Source organism: Wasmannia auropunctata, unplaced genomic scaffold, assembly GCF_000956235.1.
Source record: "Wasmannia auropunctata unplaced genomic scaffold, wasmannia.A_1.0 LD335828.1, whole genome shotgun sequence".
NCBI classification, from domain to species: Eukaryota; Metazoa; Arthropoda; class Insecta; order Hymenoptera; family Formicidae; genus Wasmannia; species Wasmannia auropunctata.
Window position 1 is genome coordinate 832587 of NW_012027062.1, and position 14714 is coordinate 847300.

The 14714-nt window shown below is 32.3% G+C and overlaps 1 protein-coding gene across 1 annotated transcript; it reads left to right on the forward strand.

Annotated features, from left to right (window-relative positions):
* Window positions 1-127: 127 nt before the first annotated feature.
* On the forward strand, window positions 128-9779 carry LOC105455900. Its single transcript, XM_011699604.1, has 4 exons — window positions 128-249; window positions 3403-3858; window positions 4351-4778; window positions 8090-9779. The coding sequence occupies exons 2-4, from the start codon at window positions 3414-3416 to the stop codon at window positions 8291-8293; spliced, it is 1077 nt and encodes a 358-aa protein (XP_011697906.1). The 5' UTR covers window positions 128-249; window positions 3403-3413; the 3' UTR covers window positions 8294-9779.
* Window positions 9780-14714: the final 4935 nt, after the last annotated feature.

Below are 14714 nucleotides of genomic sequence, written 5' to 3' on the forward strand. Positions count from 1 at the left end.
AACCTTTAGTCCCACGAACCCGCGCGTGGACATCCGTCTCTCGGCGATATTCGAACCAACTTCCGGAGCAGTCCGGAGCGGTGTACGCGCCGACGCGCGCACCCTGTCACCGTCGTCGGGCCGCATCTGCGCATTTTCCAGCTGAGTTTCCCTCACAGGCGGAGGTTCTACCTGTCCCGGATTGTCGTGTAAGCGCCGACACAGCAGACCGGCAGGGAAATCAAGATTCTCGACTACCGTTCACATATCGTGAGTACATTGATACATCTGTGATCGCGATCCCGGCGGAGCTTCCTTCCTCCCCCCCTCGTTTTCGATTCCCTTACGGGGATCAGCTTTATTCGACAGATAGACAGACGCGTCGAGAATAATTTATCTGTCTTCCGAGAAAGGCTATATTGATGTTTTACCGAAGTTAAATATTCGACTCGCGCGGCGACATTAGTTAAGAACTATTAATTGTGCGAAAATGAGCGTTGACTGAACTCATCAGCACTCGATAATCCTTCGGTAATTTTTTTAAAGCCACCGTTGACACCGGTTAAACTGAGTGTAATTGACCGTTTTGCTTCTAATTTCCGGCGTGTCGTGTTTATTCACCAGATGTATACTTCATTGAGACATTAACAGCGTGAATATCGTGACTGCAAGTATATTTGTTTCTATGATTGTTACATGAAAAAGTAGAATATATATATGCATGTGGTATTAAAAGATTTTTAATAATAATATTTAGTTTTATATTTATCTTCTTACAAATTATTATTATTACATTATTATCTTTATATATATTTTTTTTAATACTGTGAATAATCGACAATTTTTGATAAAAGAATTATTTTATATAATATTTGTAAGAGAGAAATGCCAATCAAACATATGTGATGCTCATATTTTATTGCAGATTTATTTTCAATGGTGCGTGTCAAGCATTTGTTAAATCAAGCAAAAGTATTAATCGCGAATATTCCAGTTTTAATCTTTCGCATCTTCAAACTTGTTGATACACTTTGAACACAATGCGACTTTTAAATGTCAAATGCTTATTGTGTGCGATCTATGGTTCAAATGCTTTTCATTTCCATTTGCATTTTAATTAAACATTGTTTTATGATTAAAGTTCATAAGCGACCTGCCGACTTTATTGCAAATTCAAGATACGTAAAACTTTAACAACAAGTATTGCAGAATTGACAATATTAATTTTTTTTATAATAAAATTTATTATAAAATTTTAAAACTATGTCTACGTACAGAATAGTTCTTATTTCTAATATTATTTAATTTATTCCATTTGTGCTAACTATAAATTTTTATTATGCCAAAAACTGGCAGTTCTTGAAAAACGTTCAAGAGACATTTATAACTTATTACAATTCTTATAAAGCAATATAATTAAAGGAACATTGTTTGAAAATATTTCTCTGTCAATTATCCTCTTTCTTCATCTTTTTCTTCTTGTAAAATACATCTTTAATACGGCAGTTTGTTACGCAAGAAAATATCCATGTAGAAAAATATCGCCTTGATGTAGCGCCGATAATTAAAGTTTTTAATATATTCATTAACTCTTCACTGTGCTTTAAGAAAGTTGCAAACTGATACCGTCGACTAATTAAGCATTATTATTTTGCAAACAATTTTCTGGTGAAAAACATCATTTAATCACTGGTGACTTCAGCAACTCACGCGAACATGCCGACCACCTCATCGCTTATACTTCGCTTTGCAGTACGAGGTTTTTTCTGACAGTTCTATAATTATGTGAAATGGAAACTTAATGCTAGGGAACGGAGTACTAGACAACTCAATGTTAGAACAGTCACCTGAAAAGTTTTGGGTTCAACAACATCTAGGTTTGATTCTTGAACTTTCATTTTTGTTATCACGTATATATAATGATAAGAATTTCATACATAAAAATTTTGAATAAAAAAATATTTTATTCTAATACAAACAAGGTGCACAAGTATTTTTGACATGTATTTTTGTGGAAATATTTTTAAAACTGGAAAATTTTCTGTTATTTCTCTTTTTTTTCTTTCATTTTATCGATTTTTTCTTTAAGTTTATAAAAATCTTCTTTTCTATAAAATACTGTATTTAAAAATTGCATTTAGCGTTATAAAGTCGTTTAATGCAAGTGCATTTGGTGCATTTATACAATTATAAAATTTGCATTTAATATATATGAAACTTGTAGTGACGTTCAATTACGATTTAATTCTTATAGGTAACTGGGAATCAACAAATTCTGTTATTGAGTCGTCGCTTGGAGAATAGAAACTTTGAATTAATAACAATAGAGTTTTAATACCAAATGTGGTTCTTTCAAGTGGAGGTTAGATAAGAAGCTTGCAACTATTTCCTATAAAAATTGCTATTATGTATAATGAAAGTAGTTTGGTACAGGGCTGCACTGCCGTTTTTTCACCAACAGAATGTTTTGATCGCAATGATTTACCGAGAGATGAATTACTTTACGTTAATATATACTTTTATATCTTTTCTGTGAAAATTTCTATTTTTATTGTTATGTACTTTGTAGCTAATTCTTTATAACATAAATATCAAAATTATCAATCAATTAAAAAAAATTATATCAAATAGATTTTTAAGTCTGAATAAGTGTAAGAATAACTAAATAATATATAAATCTGTGCAGACAATCCGATCACCATGAAAAGAAATAATTATCGGCAACTTTATTATAATACTTTATTAATAATAATAAAATGTCATTGAATGTTATTAAATTGAGTTTTATGTGCTACAAAAATAAGTCAATAAATTGCAGTGCTTGATAATATATAAATAATTTAGTATGTATAATGCTATTATAATTTATAATATAGGAGATGTATACACAATCGGCAGTGACGGCAGTAAAGAGAGTTGTCAGAATTTATTTAGTCTTGCTATTTCGCACTAACCGGCAATATACTCAAAATTTTAAGAACACAAACAAAATCAGTTCTTTTATACAAAATTAATTTTACATAAATATTATTTAATGTTACCATTCATTTTATAAATGTTATCTAAGAGCTCATTAAATAAATTTTCTAGAAAAAATTTTCAAATATAATTCAATTTTAAGCAAGGTTTTAATGTTGCAATACTTTAATTTTGTAGTAAATTTCCTATATAAAATATGCATTTGATTTAATTTCCGTTTCCAGGATACAAATTTAATTTAAAAGCTATAAATTATCGACTAATTCCTCCCCCTCTTTATTCCTCAATGAAACTGAACATTCCGATTACAGTGCAGAATCCCGTACTGAATAGTCGTGCTCGAGAAAATAAATACGAGAGACCGTTCAGCTGACAGAACCATATATTTCCGGCCGACTGAGGGATCGCCGCTGTGTATCTCTAACAAGATCTCTATCCCGACAGGTTGAATAATTATGTACAAAACGGTGCGGAAAGGCGATACTAGTCTGCAGTACACGATACTGCCACAGACGGATCAGTTCTCGTCCGGCGGATTCCCGCAGGCTTCCGGCAAGCCCCGGTCGGGGATCATCAAGTACACGTTGTACATTGTAATGGCGTTGATCATACTGTCCTGCGTGGCCCCGCCGTTTCTGATGAATAACAAGTACGATCCTAAGCTCTTCGTCAGCAGAATGCGAGCAATGCTTAGCCGAGTGGAGTTGGAGAGAAATGTGTCGAGAAGCCAAATGAAGAACGTCAGTGAGAGTAAGAACAGAGGCAGAATTACGACTACGACGGTATCGACGACCGAGGTCACAAGAAGGAAAGATCTCGAAGACGGCACAACCTCCTTCAATGTAATTCTCCGAGGTGAGGAAGAGGAAGAAGAAGCTATGGTTGATGACGTCACAGCAGGTATTGTTTTGCTTAAATTCTCGAGCAGGGGCGATGCAGATAATTATCGTAATATGTTACAGAAATTATAACATTTCGATTGAAAATAATAGAAACATGGCGATATTTAATGCAAGAATGACCTGCTTTTATAAAGTAAATTTTTATTAGCTTTTATACAATAAATTTTTGTTATTTTGAACTAAAATATTATAATTAAAGTAATATTACGTTACAAAATAATATTTTTTTCTTTATCTAAAAATACTGTCTTTCCTGTGTTTATTTAAATTAAAATGGGCATTATGAGATTGAGCACAAAATTTAATTTCCTCTTGTAGAATACCTAGGTGTACCGAGATAAAATATGCAAATGACAGGCGTAAAATAAGATTCTAGTTTTACGTAATACGTAAATATTGAAGCCGTAATTTAATTCGTCGAAACGCTCTGTTACCCAGTTTTCCAATTAAGCTGACATTATCGACTACGTAGACAATTCTCTCTTTTCAGACACACCGGAAATCAGTACACAAGTAATATCGAGCATGGAAACGTCGACGAGGGACCGTCAAGCGGCAACAACTTCTTCCGCTCTACCGTCGACGATGCCGTCAATCTTTTCGGCATCGTCGACGACATCGAAGGCATCCTCGAGCGGTACAACGGAGGACACGAAGACGCTGCAGAGCACGCCCAAAAAGCCGAAAATGCCAAGAGTGACCCTGAAGCTGCGAGAGAACGAGACGATACCGCAGATGTACGTGAAAGCGGGGATAGCCTCCTACAAGAAGGGCAACATCACCACCAGCGTCCTCGCGCCTCGTCTGAGTCTTGAGGGGTTGATATTCAAAACGCCGGAAGGCACGATAAAACCCTGGCCCCAAAAGTGGTTCTTCGGCGAGCCCTCCGATTCCGACGTCAAGACGTGGAAAGTGTTCGTAAGTGCTCGTATTTTTCGATCGAGCGCCGTACGTTCTCAGGGAATTGCGTTCAAGGGGATCTGGAGTGTCCTGCATTTTGATAGGGTGCATCGATCACACGAATTACCTATGCAAAAATTGCTAACTCGTCGTTTTCTCGTGCGTCTTGCTTTTTCCTCTCTTATCCCGGAATCGCTTTCTGCATCTTTTTATACAAGCTTTTCTTCTCGCACGTTGTTGATTCTACAATTTTCGTAATTTTTATTTCATTTGATTGTGAGACCCCTTGAATCTTACTAATTCGACGTTTTCCTTTACTTTATATATATTTTTGCATGCATATTATATATACATATATATATATTACCATGTAGAATTTCTACTTATCTTCTGTTTAAAAATAAAAGCACTTTGAAAAGGCAGAAAAGAAAGAGAGAGAAAAAGAAATTTCAAGTTACTTTTTAAACAAGCTCTCAGGATTTTTTAAATTTGTCTCCATAAGTCTCCATTAAGAGAATCTACAATTTTCATTTTAAAGTGATTTATTAATCATAAACTCATTTCGTTGTCACTGTTATTACTTTAGTTATCACATTAAAGTAAAATTTTATAGAGTAATTTGTACTCTGGTTTTTGAATTGTAAAATATATTATATACTTGAACTCTGATTTTTGAATTGTAGGATATATTATATAATTTCTGCATGTACATTTTTCCTATATTTTTATATTTAGCGACCGTCAACTCAAAATTTTGCATCTTAAATATTGATCGCGTTGCACCAAAGACATCTAAAACTGAAGCACTCCGATCAATAGGCAGAGCATGTTCGTGAATCTAAAAGTGGACGAGGAATCGCACGGAGCCTTTATTTTTCCCGCATGTTTCCCATCGGGACAGCAGTCGTACTTTTACTTCCCTCTGAAGAATTGCAGGACGTGACGTTACGTGCAATAATTTCTGCGAAATGTCTCACGATATCGCACCCTATATATTTTTTTTCATTTATGTTTATACGTAGATGTTTATTTCTCTCTTATTACTTCCATTTTCTTTATCTCCCGCAAGAAGAGGATTTTTGCGCAAATAAAATTACGGGAGAGGAAAAAGTTGCTTTCTTAAAACATCGACCTCGCTGGCCAATCAATATAAAAGCCGCGTGTTCTCCCTTGAGCCGATAATGCTTACTCGTTGCCTGAGAATGCTTGCGCTGCACTTAAAGATTTTGTGCGGACTACACGTACGTCATTAGGAAAAAAAGCACAAAATATATTTATGGGAGAAACGGAAACGCGAAATGAAAGTTTCGTTCCAAATTCGTAAAAACAGTTTTACAAAAAAAGTGATAAAGTTTTCATTTTTATTAAGAGGACGCATTTTGCAACTAATAAAAATTCATCCACGGAAAAAATAACTTGTCCGTTAAAAAATTCACCGACGAGAAAAACAGTGTACTCGACATTTTTGCCGAAATATATTTGCCAAATATTTTCGCGCTCGCTCAACAGCTCTTGCTTGTTTCGAGTTTTTGCTTTTTCGTACTGTTATATATTTAAACGTACTTATCGAGCTAACAGCTGCTCGCCAAGCAAAATCCTTTATCCAATTTTCATAAATCGCGTACAATACGTAGTAATGCGCTCTATTTTACAACACACGCGCAGAATACCTTTTACGGGCGGAGTGCTTAATTTACCGTGGAATTGAAAATACCAGCGTCAGGGTGCGCAGGGGATTAATAAGATCTTGACTACCTACTAATTCATATATTTACCTGACTTAGTAGTTATATCGGATGCAGCAGCGTCTGCTGGTTTGTATTTTGCATATTAAGCGGTAACTGGGGTAACAGAGAATAGCAACAACATTTTCTGATGAATATTCATTTCTCGGTGGATAAGGAACAGTGTAGATTATATCGCGGTGTCATACAGGTGCTATTGATGAAGATCGCAAAATTGCATGCGAATTAATTTAATATATTTCTTAATTTAACAAGTGCAGTGTAAAACAGTCAATGTGTATATAATATAAAGTTTGCAATAACTTTGTGAAATAACAAAGCATTTTACTCTCAAAAGAGATAAAATTCATCGATAACGGAGTTATTTTTGCGTGCACTACGAATATCTACTTTAAAAAAAAAATGGAAAAAATTAGTATTTTACACGCACGGAAAGAACGATTTCGCTAGGTCTAAAAATTTTGTTGGATATAGAGATCTGAAAATAATTTTGTTATGCCATTAAAATTTTGTTTGAAATTTAAACTGGTGGTTAGAGTATCAAAATGTTTTATAGAGAGCAATGCTCATCATTTTTTTCCAATAAAATTATTTTCAGATCTGTATCCAGCAAAATTTTTAGACCTTCTAACAAAATTCTTTCCGTGTGCTTTCTTCACATATTTTCAATTTATTGAATCGATCGCAAGCATTTACATGTTAGTTGCATAACGCGTAATAGATTGCTACATCAATTCTATCTCGGTCGAAATATTAAATCAAATTCCGCGAACGACGGACGCAAATAGCTGTTCAGACAGAGGCTCAGTGGTATTAAACGGAACACTATCGTGAATTCCGTGCATTACGGGGTGCACAAATCAGAATTTCAAGCAGGTTATTGCGCCGATGGCTAACGGGAACCGGCGAAAACGTATTATCGTGCACGCAAAGCCGTAGGCCGATGTTTGACCTAATAGTAAATTAAAACGGTCGGTGAACAATCGATTTCAAAGAATGCTTATTTATTTAATAGTATTCGTCAACACCAAAATAGCCGTGATGTTTAAAAGCGCGATTTAATCATTCTAAAATAAGGTATGATTTTCTTTATTTACTGTCATGAAACTATGACCTAATTTACGTTTTTTAAATAATTTTTTTTAACATCTTATAAATTTAGTTTTGATTTGTATATAATATATATGATTTTCTTTATTCACTGTCATGAAACTGTGACCTAATTTGCGTTTTTTAAATAGTTTTTTTTAACATCTTATAAATTTAGTTCTGATTTATTTATATATATACATCTATTTTTGTATGAGCATATTTACACATTAATACATATTGTTGATTAAGCTAATATTAGCTTTTGAAATTAATTACATGTTAATTCGTTATGAAGAATAAAGTTAGTGTATAGAAGAAAAGAGAATTACATTTGATATACGGTATTTCATTTCAGTTGTATAAAAATATTTTACATAATAGAAATTAAGTATATGGAAAAGTAAATTAATACTCTGTAACTCATCACACAATAACGATGTTATGTATTATAGATATTGCCGTGCAAATAACATCACGTCATTGGATTTGCAGGCCATCAATCACATGCCGATGATAACGGTTTGTGCAATTTTTGGAGGAATGTGCGCAACGGCGTGCGGTCTAATTGCCCTGATGATTCACGTGCAACGTAAAGCGTTTAGACGTGCGGAGCAGAACATCGAGGAGCCGGAGATCGAGGAACACGAGTCGATCCTGCTGGGCGCGGAGAGCCAAGAGATCGAGGAAAAGGAGTAATCTCGGCGACGAGCACGACGCACCCGTACATAGCGCGCGTAAGACTTGCCTATTTTTACAAACACACGTTGGTTAGGCTTAGGCGTCTTCCACGTCAAAGGTTATAGAACGATAAACGCGGGCGAGATACGAGAAGGATTTTTTTACGATGTAGCCAGCTGTAGAGAATCGCGGTACGATAATGCACGAAACAACGTGATTGTCCAGCCTGAGATGAGGATCCGCTGCACGAGATTCGTTTGCTGCGAGACTGCTCACTACTGCGTTGCTGTTACGTTTATCTCTTTATGTCAGATTTTTCAAACAGACGGCTTTTTTGCAAATGCGGAAACAATCATATTTGTACAATCATTTTTAACGTCGCGTTTTTGTTTGAGTGTCCGATTATAACATGCTCGTCGAAATAAATTAGGACCAGTTATACGTTTGTTGCAACTGCAGTATAGTTCGACTAGCGATCGCTATACATATAATGATTACATAATGATGTTGATATGACATTAATCTTGCGATAATCGAACTGATCGTAAAGAAAGTTTTGTTGTTTACTATATAAGTTTGCGATGAGACACGGCAGGTTTTACAAACCCGTCATGACGGGCGCACAATTGTGTGTATGCTGACAAACTATATATATATACAGAGAAAAAAATACGTATCTCACACTGGCAAGTTAAGGAGACCAAAATTTATAAACTATTTAAAAAAAACAGAACTCTAGTATACTCTCTTTATAAATTCCTTTGAAAGTTCTTACGAAATTACAAATTTGCTAAAGATTAAAGAAGTATCCCAAAAAACATAAACGACATTTTCAAAATTCCAATTAGCAAATGAAATTTCCGACGCACGTTTCTCTGCAGGAAAAGTGTAGAAATTAAAAATAATATTAAATGATAATAAATTTGTATACTGCCGCAAGGTAGAATATTTATCTCTTGATAAAATTAATCAAGAAATTTAGGAGAAAAAAAATCTCTTCAATCATAGTACGCGCAATAGCATGAGAAAGTAAACGTTAAAAATGAACGTACCGCGAAGCCTTGTAGCGTCTTAAGCTTAAGATGCTACCAATAAACAATTTTTAGAGTCCGAAAGAGATGTCTCCTTAATTCGGCCACCTATATTTGCTAAACTTTCTATAATGTACACGATATACGTATATAAATACACGATATACGTATATAAATACACGATATACGATTATAAGATATTATGTATATGTGTGTCATCAACTTTTCTAGCGGATCTCGAAAAAGCAAAGAATGCTTTTTAACTTTCTGACGTCAGTCGAATTCTATCTGCGTACAAAAGTAGCCGCACTGCCAGCTACAATAAAGGGCCTCGCTTTCCAGCCCCGTTTAATTAAAAGTGATGTTTGACGAACGTGCTATCAGGTGTATCGTTTAATCGATATCCACATGCCGTATACTCGGCGATATCTGTCGCGCGGGGAAACGTTAATACCACATTTTGCAAAATATGACAAACGGATTGACGATATTGCATCGGAAGTACGTCAGAAATATTAAATTAATTCATCCTTGCGCGTTAACGGAAAATTTAATTATAGGCAGCTTCATCAATGTATTGTTTCGATAAAATGATAGTTATGTGAAAGCATACAAAGTCGGGACACGGAATTGTCTCTCTTTCTATTTCTTTTTTTCTCATGGAACTGATATATAAATTATATCTTTCACGAGAAAATTATATAAACAAATCATATTGTGTCAAAAATTGAGATTGATATGGGTATATATTATAATCGTTAACGTCGTTAAGAGAGAGAAAAAAGTACATCGCAAAGTATTACGTAACAATATAAAGTGTCTAAAATAAATGGACACATTAACATCTTTAAAGTGGAGCTTTAGGAGATGCAATCTGACTTGTATAATATTTTCCGATTCACTTTCTCTCTAAATCTGAACTAGTGGAAAAGTCAATAATTGAATCAGTAACGCCTTGCATCGTTAATGAATAAGTGAAACAGAGCTGAATCCGCTGTGCAATTATAAAACAGTGAAGTCCACTGATTTGTCAGCAATTGTAGGATTATTCACTTATTTCAGTTTTTCACGTTTTATTTATTTTCCAGTTGAATTTCACTGATTACCAGTGACATACTTGGAACTAATGCATTTAATAAATAATCATTGATTATCTACTGATTCAGATTTAGAGAGTTTACATAACATAATTTTATGAATTATCATAATTGTGATATAAAAATTAAGATATAAAGATTTCATATTTTTGTTGAATTATTTTTTTTTATTGAAAAAAAAACAAGTGCATTAATTTATCTGTACTATACTGCGTAAAATTGTTAACTGCGATTCTTCGTTTTAGTTAATGCCATTTGATATTTGACAATAATTACGCTTGACAAGTTTCAATAATTACTTTTACTTCTTTTAATGTAAAACTATAAATTTTTAGCTAACTGTCAAGCGATCTAGGACGATATGCAAATCGTGATTCAACTATTCGAGCTTCAGCCAAGCACATTCCGCAAAATTGATTCCAAGAATCAGTGTTGCTATTTTGTTTTATTCGAGACTAAACGCACAAGATAAAATCGTGACGATAGCTACTCGATGAAGAAAAACGCTTGTGCAAGCGAATTGAAAAAATCTAGTATGCATTTATTACGTAATCGCGATAACAAGTCAACTTGCAAGTTATTTACTGTTTGTAAGATCTGTTTCATCAGTAGATTTCTACTATGTGCAATACGATTCCTACTCTCTCTCTTTCCAACTTTTATATTCCATATTTTATAATATTTATTTTATAGTATTCTATTATTCTATTATTTCCAGCAACTTGCAGTAATATACAACTTACTTGCACTTAAGTTGCAACATTCTATTTTATATTTTTATATTTTATATTTTGTTGTAAGATTTAACATAGAATTAAATATTATTCTATAAATTAAAAAAATCAAATTGAATTGTTTTAACATCTGTGAAAGTTTCATGATACATTACGAAAAAACAGTTATTACGTCGATTAATAATTAAATTTAGGAAATATATTATATCCAAAAATTTTATTCATGCAAAATTTATACCTATTTATTTACAAAAATTATCAATAATACGAGAAAGAAACGAATATAATCATTTCTTAAAACTTAAGATTAAAAATCTGTGTGTGAATTGTCTTATCATTCAATTTAAAAAATACAATTTAATAAAAAATGCTGGAGAACAGTTTAATACTGAAAAAATAATTTCAATTATAGTCATTTTTATTTTTCTTCAACATTTTTGAGTCGAAAGAAGAATTGTAATTGTGGCTATATAATTTTACAACTAAATGATCTCACAGAATTCATTTTAATTCATGTATATCGCAAGCAGTTTCGCACAATTCAAGTCGAATTCACAATATCATTGTTACAAATCCACATAGGGACACTTATCAGAAACGCAAGTACAATAAAGTGTATTATCACGCTCATTTAGATTACATACACGTTTTGTAATACACAATAAATCACTCGTTACGCTATAATTAGCGAAAGAACATTGTAGCATAATGCGTATATTAAATTCTTACATTTAATTCAACATCACATAAGATTTTTGATCAAATTCTTTATATTGTTAAAGAGCGACTACAGTAATCTTCGATCTTTGATCAAATATATACCTCAAAATATATTTGTAATAATCTCTCAATATTCGATATAAATCTTATTTATTCGTATAAATATTAATTACAACAAATATTATGTTAATGCATGTAAATTGAAAATATTTATATTTATAAGTTATATTAATTTGTATTAATCTTTTATATTAGAATCCATTGTACAATTATGCTCATTAATTCTTTACTTTTAATTATTATTTTAATTATTTTAATTATTTCTTTAGCTTTGAAGTCTGTTACCACGTTTCGTTTAAAATACATATTTCAATGAATGCAATTAATACAATATTATTATTAATTACGTGACAAAACAAATATCACATATACATATATTATTTTTTGTTTTAAAATATCTTAAAACGAAAAAATTTATTTTTTTATTATTGAATAATCTTGAAAAATTTAAGAACATAGTTTAAAAAATATTAAAAGTAAATTTTTTGTAAATGATTAAATTTTAGTGATTTGAAAACGTAATTAATTTCAAATAATTGTGAAATTAGCATTGAATATCGAGAAATTATATTTAATTCGGCATGTTAAGCGACTCTACAGTAAAAATCATAAACACATAATTATTATATTGCGAATGAATAAGAGAGCAAAAAAAATTCAGTAATCATCTGTGTGGAATATTTAAGAAGTAGTTAAGAATATAAAATTTGAACCGTGTACTAATTGTCATTCGTGACTTTTCGTATATTAAACTCTTATAATATTTACTCAAATGGCGCGACTACGAAATTCGTTAGAGGCACTTTGGGATGCTCATAATTTGCGGAATTATTTATAAGGCACCTAATGGATAATTAAAAAGAAAAGATAAATACGATAAGTTCACAACAGGATAGAGGAAAGAACTTTTTCGTCACGTACTTTACTTGAATGTGATAGGTCGGTTTTTAGAAAAGTCCGAATTTATGAGAGATATAACGCTCAAATTAATAATTTTCTGAGACGTTCGCCGTTTCGTGAAAATTGCGTGAAACAAATGAAAGTGGAAAAGGAAAGGAAAAATCGGAAACCTTCTAAAATCGATTGCGCAATTTTCGAGAGACGGACGTCCCGAGGACTCCGTGTGGACAGCAGTATGCACTAGTAGAGCATATATACAAAAAAAAAGAATGATGTCGATGCGTTTTCGAAAGAATAGAGGGTTTCATAAGTGACACACACAATAGCGCTGTAGCTGAAGAGAAAGACGGTTATAGTTTCTATTTTGAAGATTATATTTTTTTAACTTTATTAATTTTTGACTTCCACGTATATATATATATATACATGTATAAATAAATATAAATATATATATAAATTATAAATATGATGGAACTGTAATGGACTACTGTATATATATACACGTATATTTAAAAAAAAAACCGTGTAGCGCACAAAATTGTGATATTAATTTGTCGATACTAATTAAAAGATTGGAAGAAACAATCGCAACATATTAAGTAATTCATAAATTATAAAAGCAAAATATTAAAATAATATTTTATAAATAAAGTAAGGGATTATGTATATCGCAACTTAAGAAGAGACAAATCATTTTCTGTGGAAGTATAAACATTTGCCCAATTTAATAGAGCTTTGCCTCGAAATACTATTTACTGTATGACGAGTCTGATTCGGAAATCAATACTTAATTACATCTATATTATATTGATAAAATATAATGTGCGTTTTCTAGGATATATAACTTTGATCATCAAATGATTATATGTATTTATTTGCGTACAAGATTATTTACAAGATTGCGAATATTATATTAAATTATTATTATAACGATCCATATTGGATCCGCGCTGCACGGCCTATTTGCATTAGCTAGCTTAGGTAGGCCAAAAAAAATTCCGTGTATATATATATATTAAACATTGTATGTGCGTAGATTTGAAGTGTCTGCTAAGGATAATGGCGGATAATATAACTATTTATCATTTAAATCTAAAATATACTCATAAATTTGAAACGATTATCTCGTGACAGTAGCAACTGAGGGTCCTATTTATTAGTAAAAGTAGGAAACTGATATACAGTGCCCGTGTTTTTGCACATTCCGAATATATTTCTATTGATAGCTATCAAGCGAAATGTGATTTTCCGTGAAGTGGATATAACAATCGATCCACTCAAGCCTCACATATGTGCTAATTCTCCGCCATAATCCTGTCGGATGCCTCGATCCTACACGTATGTCTCGACAATCACGATACGGGTTACCGATCGTGGTCCGTTTATTATTGAGAATTGAATTGTTAATTGAAATTGGAAATGGAAACTAGCTCACGCCTAATTAGGGCCTATAAATGTATACAAACAAATAAAATAATTGAGAAACAATTTGCACAGTGTTCATGTTAAATCGCAGTTTAAACGGCGATTAATTCACTATGAAAAAGAACAGAATTCATCTAAAATTTTTTAACTACTTTGCAATTTTGTTTTCAGATATCTATGTAATAGAATTATAACATCTCACAAGATATGTATCAATTAATTCATCCTTTTGCTAATACATTCAACAAAGGTCAAGACACAAAAATGAGGAGAGATACTTGTTAAATCATTGTTATTAAAGTATCGTTGCGCTCTCGTTTTATTCTTTTCAATCTTTTGCGATTGATTTGATAGAATAATATAATTAATTAATAATGTATATATATGTATATATATATATATATATATACACTGCTCAAAAAAATTATGGCATAGAAAAATTTTGAGCAAAAATTAGATCGGAAGAGCACAC

Excerpts from the sequence above, each read along its gene's own strand:
- LOC105455900 (XM_011699604.1), top strand. The coding sequence starts at position 3,414 with ATGTACAAAACGGTGCGGAAAGGCGATACTAGTCTGCAGTACACGATA. Across the intron at positions 3,859-4,350 it reads GGTTGATGACGTCACAGCAG|ACACACCGGAAATCAGTACA; the intron begins GTATTGTTTTGC and ends CTCTCTTTTCAG. Across the intron at positions 4,779-8,089 it reads TCAAGACGTGGAAAGTGTTC|GCCATCAATCACATGCCGAT; the intron begins GTAAGTGCTCGT and ends TTGGATTTGCAG.